This window comes from Leptodactylus fuscus, chromosome 7 (genome assembly GCF_031893055.1).
Source record: "Leptodactylus fuscus isolate aLepFus1 chromosome 7, aLepFus1.hap2, whole genome shotgun sequence".
Lineage (NCBI taxonomy): Eukaryota > Metazoa > Chordata > Amphibia > Anura > Leptodactylidae > Leptodactylus > Leptodactylus fuscus.
The window spans coordinates 11,321,286-11,340,959 of record NC_134271.1 but is presented as its reverse complement, the minus strand read 5'-3'; the positions used below and the strand labels follow the sequence as shown (position 1 = coordinate 11,340,959).

General features: G+C 45.1%; 1 protein-coding gene across 1 annotated transcript in view; it reads right to left on the bottom strand.

Moving 5' to 3' along the window:
* CCND1 (cyclin D1) overlaps positions 1-4,229 on the bottom strand; it is a 12,994-nt gene extending 8,765 nt beyond the window's left edge. Inside the window, exons 1-3 of the mRNA XM_075280995.1 lie at positions 3,925-4,229; positions 3,083-3,298; positions 2,510-2,669 (exon numbers count right to left, since the gene is read on the bottom strand). Coding sequence (XP_075137096.1) covers positions 2,510-2,669; positions 3,083-3,298; positions 3,925-4,116 — 568 coding nt within the window. The 5' untranslated portion in view covers positions 4,117-4,229. The remainder of the gene's footprint in view (positions 1-2,509; positions 2,670-3,082; positions 3,299-3,924) is intronic.
* Positions 4,230-19,674: the final 15,445 nt, after the last annotated feature.

Here is a 19,674-nt window from a genome sequence, read left to right as displayed (position 1 = left end):
ACATATCTCTACACCCCAATGGGGTAACTTGTGGCCTGTAGGCTACAGAAACCATCAGCCCGGCTACCCAGGAGAATCTGATGACGCCGCCGGGCTCACCTTGGCCTGAAACAACAGGGAAACAGATCAAAGTACCGGAATCTTCTCAGGCCAGCCGGCGACCTTTGTACCGCCTGAGCATTCAGCAGGTTCACTGGACAACCCGGACGGGGCGAGGCCGAAGAACAACACCTAACACCCATCAGGGCCCTGGGGCACACAAGGGGTTAACCAAAGCATACATGCTCTCTATTGCGGTTCATTGGGCTCATCCGGTCCCATCAGACCATCTGCGGCTGACATGTTTATTTGGCACCTATCGTCTCGCTCAGTGCACCAAAGCATGTTTTGTGACATTCCGAAAGGAGGGGGCGGGGGCAAATTATTTGTGACCGATTTGTCACTTTAGCAGGAGACAAGGGCCATACCGCCCATAAATCATTAACACGCGGGGTAAAGTGAAGGACCGGAGGCCAGGTATGCCGATTATGTGGCTCACGCGCTACCAAATAGAGGTTACGTGTAGCGTGTTGATGGTGATAACATGAGAGCTGGATACATTGTATCAAGATCCAAGGAAAGGCTATTAGGAAACATGGCAACATGTATACATGTAAACAGGCTACAAGACGTGTTAAAGGGGCCTTGTGCCAACATGTATGGATTAAGAGAGCAGCTACAAATCATGTTAAAGGGGTGGCTGGAGTAATAAACATACATTGTATCAAGATCCTGGCAACAGGTATATATGTAGACAGGCTACAAGTCATGTTAAAGGGGCCTTGTCTCCAGATCCTGGTAACATGTATGGATTAAAGTGGCTTCTGCAGGCTACAAGCCATGTTAAAGGGGTGGCTGAAGTAATAGAACATACATTGTATCAAATTCCTGGCAACATGTATACATTAAATAGGTGACTGAGGTAATAAATATACATTGTACCAACATCCTGGCAACCTGTATACAGGCTACAAGCCGTGTTAAAGGGGCCTTGTATCAAGATGTTGGCAACATATATGGATTAAAGGAGCAGCTGCGGGCTACAAGCCATGTTAAAGGGGTGTCTGAAGTAATAAACATACATTGTATGAAGTTCCTGGCAACATGTCTACATGTAAACAGGCTACAAGCCGTGTTAAAGGGGCCTTGTATCAAGATTCTGGCAACATGTATGGATGAAAGGAACAGCTGCAGGCTACAAGCCATGTTAAAGGGGTGGCTGAAGTAATAAATATACATTGTATCAACGTCCTGGCAACATGTCTACATGTAAACAGGCTACAGGCCGTGTTAAAGGAGCCTTGTATCCTGGCAACATGTATAGATTAAAGGAGCAGCTACAGGCTACAAGCCATGTTAAAGGGGTGGCTGAAGTAATAAATATACATTGTATGACGTTCCTGGCAACATGTATAGATTAAATGGGTGACTGCGGTAATAAATATACATTGTACCAACATCCTGCCAACCTGTCTAGATGTATACAGGTTACAAGCAGTGTTAAAGGGGTGGCTGTGGTAATAAATATACATTGTATCAGCATCCTGCCAACCTGTATACATGTAAACAAGTTACAAGTGGTGTTAAAGGGGCGGCTGTGATAATAAATATTCATTTTATCGATATCCTGGCACATTTATACACGTATACAGGCTACAAGCCGTGTTAAAGGGACGGCTGCGATGATAAATATACATCAGAGAATTGCTTTCGAAGTTACAACAGAACTTTCCGACTGTCACGTCAGCCCCCATCTAGGTCAGGCCGGCGTTTATCTTTAGATCAAACAGTCAACACATGACTCAGTACGCGGTCGGCACAGGCAGCAGCTTTCCCCGAAACGTGCCCCTTAGCATACGGCACAAAGCATTAGCTGTGCATCTAGCGGGGATGTCAGCGGCAGACGTCAGCAGTGGGTGTCAGTTTCACGAACAGTGTCGGGAGCGTGCAGCCGCACAGGAGTCTCCGCGCTGACCATTAGCACACAATGATATGCTTGGCTGAACTGACAACTCGCGGCGACTGCGCCGAGCGTGACAATGCCGCTTATTTATCCCCGTACACAATGCGTGGCTTCCAGTTGGCAAAACAACAGTGGCGCGGCGCTCCATGCCAATCAGATCCAATTAAACCGAGCGGCTAGCTGAATAGATGTAGCAGAGCCGAGTGTGTTATCAATCATTAGCCAACCTAGTCAGCTCTGCTACATCTGCAATCCCAAATTCCACCAGATCTTAGCTCAGAGGCCGCACGTGACTCACGGATGTGTAATATGTAAGGTATTTGCTCGGCGGCGTTGCTGACACTTACCTTTTCCAGCACATTTTTTTTTTTTTTTTTTAACCCCCATAGTCAGTAATCCACAATACAACATGAGGGGGCTTAAACGTGCAATGAGGGGAGAGGGGGGGTCTCTGAATTTACAGTAACAGTGTGAACAGTTCCAGAACATGCCTTATAACACCCGTACCTGTAGCACAGAGAGCCACAAAAGTCTGGGCGTGTTTGCGGATGATCTGCTTGGTGTCGTCAGTCAGTGACATTTTGTTAAGAAAATGTTCAATAAAGTCATGGGGGGTGACAGAGGCCATGTCCCACTTCAACTTGTTCAGTATTAACAGCTCCATGATCTGCGGGGAGAGAAGGGTTAACAATCAGACGCAACCCTAAGAAAAAAAAATACCTACTTCTATCTAAGCTATAAAGAATAACACTAGTCATCGCCAGCTGCTGTAGAACTACAACTCCCAGCGGCGGTGCAGTGGCAGCCTTCATCCACTAGGGGGCGCCATCTCCATACAGAACGCCCCTGCATGTGGTGGAAGCGTGGTACATAGACGATACATTGTTCCCAATTTCATAGGAAATTGCATTATACGCTTTTTTTTTATTATTTCGCTCCCAAACATTGTGACCGACCGCAACTTTTTTAAAAAAAATTTTTCTTAGCCGTGACCTAGAAAGGATTCTCGCCCTAAATGCCCCCATTATGGCACAAAAAGGGGGGGATGAAGACCCCTATGTACAGTAAACAGGAAATTACCAGCAACTCCTCCGGCCTGATGGAATTATCCGTGTAAATACAGAGCTTCTCCGCCGTTAAAGGGATGGTCTCCTTCATTTTGGACGCCAGGAACATGCACGTCGCCCCCAGCAGTTGCAATCGGTTTTTCTTGAGGGGTTCCACGGAGAGGAATCTGTCCAAATAGTTCATGGCCAGGGGGAAAACTTCCTCTTCACACTTTTGTTCCTCACAGACCTGGGGGGGGGGGGTTCGGGGGACAAGTTGGTAGCAATGGTTAGAATGGCATTGTCTCTAGCACATGTACAAAGTAGCAGCAGAGCTGAACCGGTCAGTGCAGCAGCCAGGAGTTTGTCATTCGGGGTATAAGCTTGTAGGAGAACGACAAACTCCGACTGCTGCACGGCACACAATAGTTACATGACACATTCTACATGTTGCAACAAATGGATACAATGGAACAACACGCTGGTGGTATTATGCCCCTGCCAGTCTTGCATGGGTTAATGCATGGAACGTGTGGCACCCTTTATTGTACAAGGGGGTGAAAGGTTTTTTGTTTTCTGCAGGGAATTCTTAGGGGGCAAAGAAATCATAAAATGTGCAAAACGTGGCACTAAGAGGCTTGTAGACGTGTACAGAGGGTGACATCTGAAGAAGGGCAGAGAGGTGACCCCCAGGGGCAGGAGGGCCAGGAGAAACTTTGCAAAAAGTTGCACAATGTGCCTGGGGCCACACAGAGTCCTCCTCAGTGCAGGGGCTGCAGAGCCTCTGACCACCCACCCAGACCTCCAGAGGAGCCCTGCAGAAAGGGAAGGAGCCCAGGTTGGGGAGCCCAGGGTGGGGGTGACCCCTGCACACACCTCCAGCATCCATGTGGCCACGATCTTCCTCATGTAGGGCAGGATCTCCTTCTGCACACACTTGAAGTAGTTGGCGGAGGGGCAGCAGGTCTCCTCGGCTTTGAGCATAGTCTGCAGCACCCGGTCGGTCAGCAGGTTCCTGTCCACATGGGCTCTCCTGATAGTGTCCACCTCACAGCACAGCAGCTCCATGGTGAGTGTCCTGTGCCCGGCCTGGTGTGAACTGTGCCCCTTCCCTGCAGGAGCCTGAACAGCCCCGGATCGCAGAAAAGAGGGAATGAGAGAAAGAGAAAGAGGAGCAGGGGCCTGGCTGAGCTTAAACATGGCCCAGGTCCTCCTCCTCCTCCTCAACAATGATGATGCCTGGGGGAGGAGGAGGAGGAGGCTGCACCAGCCTTACAGAGATGAACCCCTAGTGGGAGACAAAGCAGCTGCACCCTGACTACTGAAGAGACTGTGTGCACCCCATGACTGTATATACTGTGTACCCTGACTGTATATAGTGTGCACCCTGACTATATGCACTGTGTACCCTGACTACTGTGTGCACTGTGTGCACCCTGACTATATGCGCTGTGCACCCTAACTGTATATATTGTGTACCCTGACTACTGTGTACACCCTGACTATATACACTGTACACCCTGACTATATACACGGTGCACTCTGACGATGTGCACTGTGCACCCTGACTGTATACATTGTGCACCCTGACTGTATACACTGTGCACCCTAACTGTATATATTGTGTACCCTGACTACTGTGTACACTGTGTGCACCCTGACTATATGCACTGTGCACCCTAACTGTATATATTGTGTACCCTGACTACTGTGTGCACCCTGACTATATACATTGTGCACTCTGATGATATGCACTGTGCACCCTGACTGTATACATTGTGCACCCTGACTGTATACACTGTGCACCCTGACTGTATACACTTTGCACCCTGACTACTGGATAGGCTGTGCACCCTGACTATATAAACTGTGCACCCTGACTGTATATACTGTGCACCCTGAATACTGGATAGACTGTGCACCCTGACTACTGGATAGACTGTGTCTGCACCCTGACTACATATACAGTATTTTACCCACTGACTGACTGTATATACTGTGCACCCTGACTGTATTTAGTGTACAGCCTGACTACTGGATACACTGTGTCTGCACCCTGATTGTATATGCTCTGCACCCTGACTTTACTGTATACACTGTGCAACCTAACTGTATATACCATTTACCCTGACTGTATATACTGTGAGGGGATTACCTATACCTATAATACCTTGCATATACCATGCACCCTGCCTGTATATACTGAGCACTGTGCACCCTTCCTGTATATACTGTGCACCCTGCCTGCATATACAGTCCATTGTACACCCTCCTCTACATAAGCGCATATAATTGTGCCCCTATATATATCCTCAGCTCCAGGGCTCATAATCTTTACACCACGTAAGCTTTCATTTTCTAGATTTCATCCGCCTACACACCCAGAACTGGCGGCAGCAGGTTACAGTCATCTCTGACACCTTGCATAAAGGTGATGTGGTTTTAAGGCCTGCAGATGCAGCAGAGCTGGTTCCGTCATTTGACCTGACAATGTGCACAGTGGACCCGGACACAACAATAGAAATACAATCGGTTTATCTGCAGCCCCCTGCCCATCTCAACTCTGCTACCTCTGACCCACTCAGCTCTGCTGCTCCTGTATAGTCAGTTGCCAGCTATTATAATGGAGGCCTGTATTGTGGGCGCAGCGGATCCTGTGAAGTGAGCGCGTGTGTGTGTGATGCAGGAAGGAAGTCAGACTTCTCTGTTTCATTATTTTGTGAATGAGACGGTTTTAATGGCTCCTCCTCCTGAGAGCTGCACACGTCTCCTGGAGGGGAATTTCATGATCATTCCCGTGTATTATAAGATCGCCCACGGTCACGGCGCCCTCTGCGCTCAGGCGACAAGTTTCTGCAAAACAACCTGCAGCCAAACAGCTCCTTATTGTCAGAGCATTCACCTCACACACCCCGCAGAGATATGCGTCCCGTCTGCCACCGTACATGACGGACTTTCACAAGGCCGGACACAACATCAACATGGCCGACTGCAGCTGTCATCCAGCTTTCTGAGAGTCCTGAAAGTGCTTGGCCACAAGTAACGGCTGCAAAAACTTTGCTGTTCAGGGGTCCAGAAAAGCTGGGTGCCGTATTAGTGCTCGCTGCCAAAACAGACTCTTTCAGATTAACATGAAATGATGCAATAAATCTGCGGTGTGTGAATATCCTCTTAAAGTTCACATGGTCACGGCCACTTATCGCATTTCCTTCCAGTGTAAGATCATGTTGCGTTCACTTGGTTGCGTCTTCAAGGTCATCGCGAGGAAACGATGAAGGTTCTCAGTAATAGGGACAAGCGTTAGGCCCCATAGACACATCCGTAATTTTGGCCCGTATGATATGCTAGGACCTAACATTTCTATGACCCCATACACATGGACGTATTCCTTACCCATCCGTAAATATGGAGCAGGACCTATTCCAGATCGGTCCTTGGACTGCACAGAGAAGCCATTGATGTGCCGTCCATCCGTACGCAGACCTGCACACGACTACGGTCATATTATAATCCCATCTCCTCCATGGTCCGCTATATATCCATACCCATCCACCTCCCGCATCCTGTGTTTCCACCGATATACCTTACAATCTGTCGTCTAGCACCTCCATTGTACCGCCATATACCGCAGATTTCATGTAGAAACATATGGAGGTTTATTGCAAGGGATTCCATACGAAGCATCAAAAAGTTGCATACGATAGGAACAGTGGGCGCGTACGTACCTGCTACCCCGTGTCTATGGCCTAGGGTTACCCCTAATCCCTTACAGGATCAATAAATGCCAAAACCGTAGCCCGTAAACCCAGCTTTACCAGCAGGCCCACATAACGTCTCATACATCATCCGTGTGCAGTCCGTATTTTCCGTCAATAGAATAGACGGACTGGACATGGACGCCAACGCGACCTACTCCACAGGTCTGTACAACATCCGTAGACATCGGAGCGTCCATATTCTACAGGTGAATAGCACAAGAATCAAAAAAAGGCATCAAACTTTATTGTGATTTCAAGTCATGACACGCACGCGCCAAATGCCGTAATCGGATGGAAGCCATATTAGACAATAGTCCCTCGTGGCTTATTATTTGTCCAGCAAACATGGCGGATCCCTAGGACAGTCATTAGTTGTGTTGTCATTCGGGGTCGGGGGCCTGTAGGTAAACTGTGTTGTGTACTGTAGGCCTTGTCATGTGAATTGTACACCTTGGATTCCATGGAAGCCGGATATCAGAGGATAAGGATTAGTTATCAGGCCTAGTTATCAGGGTGTGATCCTGCGGCCTCCCCCCCTGGTGTGCGGCCACACATTACAGTGATGAAGGGAACTCCCAGTAATGGAGGGGCTGATCCAGGAACACTCATCACAGGCCGCCGCCAATGGCTGAGCAGATCTGTTACCAGGCAGATCTCACAGGGGAGCGACTCTAACAAGTCTGCAAGAAACAGGCCCTGCCAAAGTCTCAGGAAGAGGCATTGTCATTGGTGTGTGTTTACATAGCAAGATAGCAGCGGTGCAAAGAGCTGAGGCGGGCGGGGGGACGGCGGCGACATCTTATTACTATCTATTATAATGATCAGCGTTATTATCGATAGATCTATAGGGGGTGCAGAGTCGTAGCCAGACACTCCCCTCGCCTCATATAATGTCCCGGGTACTGTATACAACAACTGGGGGCCTGGTATAGATTCGGTAATAAGGCCCCGCAGCTTCATATAAGGTACTGGGTACTATATACGACACTGGGGGCCTGGTATAGATTCGGTAATAAGGCCCCAGAGCTTCATATAAGGTACCGGGTACTATATACGACACTGGGGGCCTGGTATAGATTCGGTAATAAGGCCCCAGAGCTTCATATAAGGTACCGGGTACTATATACGACACTGGGGGCCTGGTATAGATTCGGTAATAAGGCCCCAGAGCTTCATATAAGGTACCGGGTACTATATACGACACTGGGGGCCTGGTATAGATTCGGTAATAAGGCCCCAGAGCTTCATATAAGGTACCGGGTACTATATACGACACTGGGGGCCTGGTATAGATTCGGTAATAAGGCCCCGGAGCTTCATATAAGGTACTGGGTACTATATACGACACTGGGGGCCTGGTATAGATTCGGTAATAAGGCCCCGGAGCTTCATGCTGCGCCTTTACACAAACTTTCAATAGTTCTTGGCTGAGATGTTGCCGCCATTATCATATATAGGTTGCCCGGACCCATAAACTTTATATTGGATCAAAATTTAATGCCTACGATAAGGGAAACGGTTTCTCAGGAGATAAAACAAAATGGCGCAAAATTGTCACACATGTCTCCCGTTATATAAAGGAGAGGCGCATGAGTATAGGGTGATCTACTATCTATCTATCTATCTATCTATCTATCTATCTATCTATCTATCTATCTATCTATCCATTCCCTAGACCGCATCCAACAAGAATAACACAAGTGAATGAGATGAACCCTCGGATTGTCAGCTCCGGAGCACTGAATGCGTCCCTTCTATTAGTACAATGTATTATTATTCATGCAATGTGACTGTATGTGAATTTCTCCTCCATTCTGCAGACTGAGCACTTTTTTTCATGCTCTTTTTCCTCCTTTCAGGCAGGATTCTCGCTTTGGGTTTGGCTATGTTACCTGCTGCAGGCGCTGACCCTGCATTCTCACTATTCCTGCTCCTGCTATGACACGCTGCCCTTAGGTTGTCAGAAAGTTTCCTCCCTGCCTGCAGCACACCAACCCCGAGATTAGAAACGTGACTGACAAGCGCTCCGGCCCTGTTACCAGGCAGAAAACACATTTTTAGCAACTTTATTTTTTTGCAGATCTAGAAATAGAATTTTTTTTTCCCTAATGCACCAAAAATGGGTAATTGGCTGCTTTTGGGATACCGGTGAACTACAAATTCCAGTAAATACCATGACATAGCTGCGGAGCCTGCAAACAGCTGCAGGACTGAGATAGTGCTGATGTGTCGCTCATAGGAAGGCGACTCCTGACCATGCACATATTATATGATTACAACTGGCATGCCAAATCCTGACCGGCCCGTGCAAACTTTTTTGACTGTGCAAAATAGAAAATGAACGCCATATGGTTATGGTAGTGCAGGGATCCGCTATCCTAGTCGCTTCAGCTGTTGTGAAACTACAATTCCCAGCATGAACACTCACTTGTCAGTTCTTGGAACTCCTATAGAAGTGTATGTAGCCTGCTGGGAGTTGTAGTTTCCCAACAAAAGGCATGCTGAAGGTTGCTGACCCCTGACGTAGAGGCTGCAGATCAGACTAGTGTATGAGGTTAATCATGTAAGACCAGGGGTAGATGACTATGTTGTGTGTTCATTCTGTGCAACTCAATGCCAGTAAGTGTCTGTAAAGCCGTAGTTTAGACTGGATTCAGGTCATTGTGTCCTTAATTTTCATTGCCATCAAGTTTCTTCCCAGAATGTCGTGTGACATGTTTGTGAGACTGGATAACCCCTTTGGAGAATGAAGCCATCAGGGCGAGCAGCTCTACTACTCGATGTCCCAACTATTGGTTTTTAATGGCCGACCTCTGATTTCCCCTGCGACCAAGGCTTCGAATAAATGGGAGATCATGTAAAACAAGGTCAAAACATGTCCGGTAGGATCAGTGCAAGTAAATGGGTTTTTTTCCCCGCAACGTGGGGATGAGATGCAATAAAATCTCATTGGCTTTACGCAGACTGTAAAGCTCAATGTTTTTCTTCTGCCGCCTTTCCGCAATGTGTGGCCTTAGGGAAACATTTGATCCCTAAGAGAGGTGTCTGGCGGCCACTTATCTCCGTCATTCCAATGACTTAGCGACAGGCAATGTGTGGCTCTACAACTGTTACAGGACTACAACCCCCAGCCTGTGGCGGTTAGTGCATGCTGGCAGTTGTAGTTCTGCGCTGGCGCGGACGCACGGTATACACAGTCCAGTAATTGTACGCCTCCGGTGCGGTCGCTCTCACTCGCAGAGGTTTCACTATCCTTCTGATTACAGGAGTGCTGAACATTCCTTGAATTCCTTCCTTGTCTCCTCTGCTGTAAGTTCACATGGCCACGACCTCCAGCCTCCAAAAGGTGGCAGCAGTGTGCACAGCAGTCAATGGCAGCACCACGTGTAGCCGCAGTCACAGGCCCAGCCATCCATGACAGGATCCCACACTGAAATGAAAGTGAATATAGAAGTTATAGGAGATCTGATTAATAGAAATAGGGAAAGCAGCCAGAGCGGTGGAATAAACGGGACAATGCCCGGAGGAGAGGTGTCGCGGGCTTTGTCGCTATTCACATTAAAGCCTCTTTGTTTATCAGCAGTGTCATAAGGAAAAGTGTCCTTGTAAGATAAAAGGAGGAAAGAAGTGAAGGGTGTAACTGCGTATAGCATTGCCTGCGCCACGTCCACATTATATAGGAGAAAGAGACAGTGAACCCAACGTATAGGGGACAGGATATAATATAGGGGACGGGATATAGAATACAACATATAATAGACGCTATATACAGTACAACATATGGGGGATGGTGTATACAGTACAACATATAGGGGACGGTATATACAGTACAACATATGGGGGATGGTATATATAATACAACATATAATAGACGGTATATACAGTACAACATATAGGGGACGGGATATAATATAGGGGACAGGGTATAGAATACAACATATATACAGTACAACACATGGGGATGGTGTATACAGTACAACATATGGGGGATGGGGGGATGGTATATATAATACAACATATAATAGACGGTATATACAGTACAACATATGGGGGATGGTATATAAAGTACAACATATGGGGGATGGTGTATACAGTACAACATATAGAGGACGGTATATAAAGTACAACATATAGGAGACTGTATATAAAGTACAACATATAGGGGACAGTATATACAGTACAACATATAGAGGACGGTATATAAAATACACCATATAGTAGATGGTTTATAGAATACTGTACAACATATAGGGGAAGGTGTAAAAATAACAACATATAGGGGACGGTATATAAACTACAACATATAGAGGACAGTATATAGACTACAAGATATAGGGAATGGTATATAAAATACTGACCAACATATAGGGATGATGTAAAAATTGGAACATATAGTAGACAGTATATAAAATACAACATATATGATATATATGTATATGCATGTAAAATACAACATGTAGCGGACTATGTATAGAATACAACTTATATGGGCTTATATATATACCGTAATATATATATATATATATATATATATATATATATATATATATATATAGTGTGTTTATGTGTCGAAAATACAACATATATGGGACTACAAGTTAAACTATATATGAAATACAATATATAAGGGGATTGTATATAAAATATAACGTCTAAGGGATTATATATTATTATTATTATTATTATTTATATAGCACCATTAATTCCATGGTGCTTTACATTTGGGGGTTACATACAATACACAGAATATACAGGTAGATATAATGCTAACAATGACCGACTGGCACAGTGGGGTAGAGGGCCCTGCCCGCGAGGGCTTACAATCTATATATATAATGCTACATAGGTTATATATATAGGTATACAACATACGGCTCTAAGGGCTTTTGTGGAACTTTCTGACTCCCCTAAATGGCAGATATGAGGGTATTTGGATGCCCCATATTTTGGTCATATTTTCCTCTATCTGTTTGTAACATATACATGTGTATGGGGTGCGGGGGTTCTCCTTACATCTCTGTGAAGTATGTGCACCGCTTTAGGTTACATTCAGGCGACGATGTGCAAAACAGCCGTGAGAAATGCACCTGAGGGGCGACGATTTACATAGATCCCCCATAGAAGTGTATACAGGGGTCAGTGACAAAGGACAACATACAGTAGGACATCACTATGGGCTAACCATCACCCCCGGTCACTATGGCCCGGTCATATGGCTGCAGATATCACATGGGTGTGTATACTTATGCATCCAGGTATTTGGTGTCTAATAATGGTATCTCTTATTTCATTTTCGAGGCTTGAGTTAACCCATTACGATCCAGGGTAGATCCCCAGGGGAGGGTGAATACTCTTGCAAGGCACTAACCACCATCTTACCATCTCATAGATAACATAAGTTGTATAGACAAGCCATTCATCTGTATTTTCTCTGCTGCGGTGGATTTATCTCCCCCATTTTAGTATTATTTATCCTCCCTTCACCCGGGCGGCCTCCTGAGGCTGACATGTATAAAATGTCGCCCTTTGTTATTGGCAGATACATGGCGCTCTGCATGTGGGTTATCGTTCACGGTGATTATGCGTGTGCCTCAGCTCTAACAGCTGCCCGGCCTACACTGCTATATTGTCTGCTCCCTGTCCAGCTGTGTGATGGACTGCTGCGGCTGCTCGCTCCTCCTGCCCATCTGATTAAACCTGCATTAAACAAGATGTTATATAACCCACTATTACCATGAGTGATTGCCGTGGAGCCGCAACACTCACATAGATGCTAAGGAAACGCCAGGGAGTCTTACTTAATCTATTCGTCTCTTTGAGATTTTTTTTAAGGGGAGACTCTGAAATATTACCTAAATAATACCGCACATAAATAATACCGTGCATAAATAATACTGACATACACTGTGGAAATAATACCGCCATACAGTACAGAAATAATAACGTTATATAATGTATAAATCATACCGCCATACAGTGCATAAATAGTACCACCGTAGAGTGCATAAATAATACTACAATACAGTGCATAAATAATACCACCATACAGTGTGGAAAATGCTGCCATATAGTGCATATATAATACCAACATAAATTGCTCAAATAATTCCGCTATACAGTGCATAAATAATACCACCATACAGGGTGTAAATAATACCACCATACAGTGGATAAATAAAACCACCATATATGGTGTAAGTAACCCTATCATATACTGTATAAAATAATACCGCCATACAGTGCATAAATATTACCACCACAGAGTGCATAAATAATACTGCAATAAAGTGCATAAATTATATCACCATATAGGGTGTAAATAATACCACCATACAGTGGATAAATAAAACGTCCACATATGGTGTAAGTAACCCTATCATACAGTGTATAAATAATACCGCCATACAGTGCATAAATAGTACCACCATAGAATGCATACATAATACTGCAATACAGTGCATAAATAATACCACCATACAGTGCATGAATAATACCACAATATAGGGTGTAAATAATACCACCAAACAGTGGATAAATAAAACCACCATATATGGTGTAAGTAATCCTACCGTACATTGTATAAATAATACCGCTAGTGACAGGATGATGTGATGACGAGGAGGCACTAAGACCAAGTTTGGTGGAAATCACTAAAGATTGCAGGTCATGGGGCAACTACCCCTTTGCACACAGTACCATCCGGCCCTAACAATCCATGGTGAAGATGGGACTTGGATAAATGAAGGAGTGTCTCATTCCAATGATTCCTCCTGGCAGTGAACAGCGAGGTTTTCCTGCACCTGGGGCAAACATTCAGCTTTCTGTCCCCACCCTGACAGCCACCTGGCATTGAGCTCCCGGGCCTCCCATTAGCTACGTCTCTGGCAGGTCTGCTGTCAGATCTTCTCTCTACTTGAGGCCGGGATACAGTGTTGTTACTCTTTGCTTACATACTGTATCTGCACTGTGCTGTTCCTGGGTTGTTCTTCATGGAAATTAACTACATTGACAACAGGGTGCTGAATTCCAAGACTGTCCAATGAGTGCTAACTTTAGGGACCCGTCCTAATGATTATAGAACTGATAACGCTCGGGTGTCAATTTATTCACATTTCCAGGAGGAATAACAGAGGGATTGCACAATGGTACCTTGTTCCCCTGATGGATTTTTAAAAACACTCAAAAGTCTTGGCTCCTCTTTAAGATAAAAAAAAAATACTTTCACTTTTTAAAGCCGAGAGAATATTTTCTCATGGATGAAATGTCACCCTCCCTGACTTAGGGCTACGATAGTCATATTTATTCATCCTGTAAGCCTTGTATTACAAAACTCCCTGAGATAAGAACCTCGGCACCAGGAATCACCGCCTGCCCGTGCACATCCCTGCTCGGGGACTCACGGGGCTCGATGGGAACCTTATTCATTGAGAAAATAAGAAATTTTGAGGTTGATATTCAGAAAGTGACTGAGAAACAAGGTCAGGTTCTACAAGGTCACGGTCTACGAGGTCACGGTCTACAAAGTCATAGTCTATGAGGTCACGTTCTACAAGATCATGGTCTACAAGGTCACGGTCTACGAGGTCACGTTCTACAAGATCATGGTCTACGAGGTCACGTTCTACAAGATCATGGTCTACGAGGTCACGGTCTACAACATCATGGTCTACGAGGTCATATCCTACAAGATCATGGTCTTTGAGGTCACGGTCTACAAGGCCACGGTCTACGTGGTCACGTTCTACAAGGTCACGGTCTACGAGGTCACGTTCTACTATATCATGGTCTACGAGGTCACGTTCTACAACATCATGGTCTACGAGGTCACGGTCTACAAGGTCACAGTCTACGAGGTCATGTTCTACAAGGTCATGTTCCACAAAGTCACAATCTACAAGGTCTCGATCTACGAGGCTGAGAGGGTCGCGCATTATATGTGGAGTGTATGGGGTCTGCAGAATGGATATAAGCACTGGCGTACATGTAGTGGAGCAAGCTGGCATCATCCAGGAGGGCTATTCGTAGTTGCTACTTTTTATGCTGCTTTTAAGGTGGCCTATGTAACGCGTGTGGGGGTCTCTCGACTCTCCCCTGACCAGGCGTAACTAAAGGCTCCAAGCCCTCAGCTAAAGGCCCTCAACCATTCGTACAATTTAATAGCATTTCCATTTCCCTTTCCTTCTCTATCTGGCCCAGACCACCATGACGACTTCTCCACAACATGCCTGTGCACACAGCTTCCCATCATTCCCATCCACCCGAATAGTAGTCGTGTCCCCTTTCATGTTTCAGAATCTCCCCATGACTATACAGTCCCGACCAGCTGCTATTTTTGACATTAAAATGTTAATGTTCTCCTTTCTGACAGGGGAAGGCGGTGTATCATAAATATACTCACTCCATTGCACTAGAGAGCAGGGTGAATAAATGTGTTGCCAAGGGAGAGGTGTCTGGCAGCAACTTATTCCCTTCTCTCTACAGACAGGACATGCACACTTAGCCATGTGTATGAACCACGGGCCGCCCCTGTCCCCTATTTCAATGTGATGCTCAGTTCAAAGTATAAATATAGCCAAGTTGTACACGTTAGGCTCATAGAGATGAATGGCACGGTGGTGGCTATGTACCACCGTTACCCAATACTGCACCACTCATTATGATCAGACCCTCAGTGAGCAGTAACTTATCATCATGGATAGGTAATAAGTTATTGGTGGAGAACTCCTTCCTCCGTTGGTTTCTTCATTCCGGACCCAGGAGGTTCTGACCCTGGATCACATGATTGGATCCAGCTTTGTCCCAAATTTGATCCATCAGGTATTGATTTAGCTCTTTCTCCAAACTACAACTCCCACCTTCACATCCGAATACTCCCACCACGACATGGATCGCCTCCGCCGGTCGGACTATATTAGGGGATTGCTATTTCCTTACATCTTGGGAAAGCAGCGCGAGCAGTAAGTTCAGCCTCTCCCCGCACAACTATTTCATGACTGAGAGGCTAAAATAGAACGTATAAGAAAATGTCTGTAAAACAGCGAGGAATGCTACGAGAAACGAGACGTCTTGAGACTCGTCTGGGTTAGGTCGATGGTAAAAGCTCAGAAGTCGCAGCCAATGTATTGGGCCGTGTCCAGATTGTGCAGTGCTGCCATGTTGCTTTTAATTTACTGTTGCTAATTATACATTTTTTCTTGGAAGTAAATCCCCGTTATTCTGTGTTTGCGGCCGCTTCGTTGTCTGATCCGCAGCGGCTGAATCGCCTCCAAACCAGAAAGATTCATAATGATAATGTGAGCAAGCAAACCTGGCGTCCCGCGCGGAGACGCTGATCGTGGCGATATACACTATGGGGCGAGCTGTCGGTGCAGTTTTTTAGCATATAGTGGTAGTATGGATGGATATCAGCACAACCATTGGCCAACAGTTATTCCTTCCAACTCCAATAGGTACATGGACGCATGGATTTCGTTAATAGGAAGGACCGAGAGGATTGAACGCTGGACACCAATGGTGGCTTATGTCTTGGGTGCTAAAATTCAACATTTCCTTATCTCCTGTTGAAGGAAATTGAGAGGCCACCACTCATATGAACGTTGTCTGGTCTCGTCAAACATGGCCAACTTTTATGTCTATGAGGACCTTTAGATTTCACACACTTGACTATTGGAAGGAACCAAAATACTGCACCTAAAGAGGTCTACAGGGTCCTTAAAATAGTTTCTATGGAAGAATATCTCAAGAATATGGTTCCAAATGGAAGTGGTCATACTATCAATGTCTGGTTGGTGGGGGATCAACTACTGAGACCTTATCCATACCTAGAGCAGGGGGATCTAGGGTCTTGGAAGAGCACCAGAATGGATATCGGAATCATTGACCAGGCATAATGGACCTGAATCAGTGTCATACTGGAGATGGAGATAGTGGAGATGATTCTGAGGACCACCTTCCACCCAAACAAGCCATAAGTGATAGCTTAGTAAGTGGCTCCAAAGTCATCTCCAAATGGGGTTGTCTTCTGATAAACGTTGGAGACCCATTACTATGAGTCCATTCCACTAGAACCATTACTATGGGAAGGACCGAGAGCATTGAACACTGGACGCCAATGGTGGCTTATGTCTTGGGTGCTAAAATTCAACATTTCCTTATCTCCTGTTGAAGGAAATTGAGAGGCCACCACTCATATGAACGTTGTCTGGTCTCATCAAACTTGGCCAACTTTTATGTCTATGAGGACCTTTAGACTTCACACACTTGGCTATTGGATGGAGCCAATGTACTGAACCTAAAGAGGTCTACGGGGTCCTTAAAATAGCTTCTATGGAAGAATATCGTAAGAATATGGTTCCAAATGGAAGTGGCCATACTATCAATGTCTGGTTGGTGGGGGATCAACTACTGAGACCTTATCCATACCTAGAGCAGAGGGTTCTAGGGTCTTGGAAGAGCACCAGAATGGATATCGGGATCATTGACCAGGCGTAGTGGATCTGAATCAGTGTCATATTGGCGATGGAGACAGTGGAGATGATTCTGAGGACCACCTTCCATCTATACAAAACAAGCCGTAAGTGATAGATTAGTAAGTGGCTCCAAAGTCATCTCCAAATGGGGTTGCCTTCTGATAGACCTTGGCGACCCATTACTACGAGTCCATTACACTAGAACCATTACTATGGGTCCATTACTCTAGTCTACTAGACAAGATCCTATAGGAGGCTAGAGTATCTAGTCTACTAGTATATCATAAGGTCCATGAGGAACCTATGATATTCTAGTAGACTAGTCCAACCCTGACATGAATTACTCTCCTATAGACAACGGAAGGATGATGTCCTTGGTGCCATGAAGACGTTTGCTTGTCTACGGCCTTTCTAATTTACATATGTAAAATGAAATCTCATGACAGTCAGTGTGACCATGAATGAACATCGAGACCTTCTTCTGTCATCCTTGGTTATCATGTCACAGAGGTGTGTGGGTGGCTGTTTACATGAAAATATAACAAGACATTCATGTGAAGTTGGTCTGCTTGGTACAACGTGGGGGGCAGAATGACCCGTGTGAACTAGGCCTGGAAAAAGATCTCTCCGGCTCCTCTGAATGATAATGCGGCAGAATATACTTATAGGAAGCTTTGTTACGAGAAGGAACGAAAACCAGTCTCTGTAAACGGAATAGGTCTTCTGGAGCCGTCACTCTCGTCTCGCACTGGAATTTCTCCTCTGCTTTGCACAGCCCAGGGTGCCGGGCCCGTCTATTGTCTACTCTCATTACATTTTCCCATGTATTTTGAAACCCTTATTAATAATCACCATTAGCTGCAGTTATGAGACAGGTCGGAGGCTCAGATAACTGCAGAACGAGTCCTGAGTTTCTCATGGTCAGAGGGCAGCGTTTTCCCTTCGTTCAGAAGAGCACTTTGCAAAACCTTTATCTTCGGTTCTAAGATACAGAACAATTGCGACGTCCTCGAAAGCTTCCCGGCACATTTCTGCAAATGTCATTTCTTTCGACAGTTTTTGCATCACGGAGTTGTTTTTCTGTATTGCGAAATATTGTTTCAAAAAGTTGCATATGTTGGTCTATGTCGGTCCCATCAGAGCATATGGTATATGGGTCAAAATATATGAAAGGTTGCTTCTTAGTTTCATGGTAATGTAGTAGATAAGGTTGGATAAAAACACAAGTCCAACCTATAAACCTACCAAGTTGATCAAAACCCCCTACGAGGCTGAAACCAATTGCCCCATCGGAGGAAAAAATTCCTTCCCAGTTCCAATATGGCAACTGGACTAAATCTCTGGATCAACATCCTATCTCAAACACATAGAGAATCCCCCCTTGTCGGAGGTTACAGGTCTTCGTATAATGAGATCAAATCTAAAAACAAACCTACAATCCAAAAATATTAGGACATAATTGCCGGATTATCAACCTTTTCCGATATCCAAAAATTTACGTTGTAGGTTGAAGATCCTCCAGAAGACTTTTCTAGAACTAGTCTACTCTATACTTAGTATAGTCTGTACTATATTCGGGGGTCACCAAGGATTGAAATAATTTTGGGCAAAACCATTAGAGCAACTTTTCTATTAAGTTAACTTATTTCAATGACTCCTTGTCCGTCTCTTTTTGTCTTTTGAGAACTGAGAACCTCCAGACGTATCTGTAGGTATCTTGAAGTTCTAATCCAGTCAAACTGATCTAATATGTCTTAGACACATGTGAGATGACATGGTTTGATCGCAGATGAGTTCCAGAATGAAAGACCCTATAGAGAGATCAGACACCTTTGGCATTGCGTGGAATTTTTTGCTACATATAGTCTGACACGGCATCACACGCTTACTATCATGTATTCAGCTGTTGCACAGATTGTTGTGTCAGATTTCCAGCAGTAGGAATCTATGCTCTGTATTGAGCTATTTGCTACTAGAAATGAGAGTGGAGTAATGCATGACGGCAGGATCAGACTACATAGGGCTTGTTTTTAGTCTGTCACCATGGAGATACATCGATTCTTGTTACAAAGTTGTATTTTTAAAATTTAATATGCACTGGACAGTAAAAAATAGTTGCAAACCGCTTGACCAATGTAGTTGCCACTCTTCTTCAGTCTATAGGATATTAAGAAGAGAACCACTAAGAGGACCACTAATAAGAAGAGGACCACTAACTAAGAGGAGCACCAGTAAGAAGAGGACTGCTAACTAAGAGGACCACTATTAAGAAGAAGACCACTAACTAAGAGGTGCACCAGTAAGAAGAGGACCACTAACTAAGAGGACCACTAGTAAGAAGAGGGCCAGTAATTAAGAGGACTATTAGTAAGAAGAGGACCAGTAGTAAGAAGAGTATC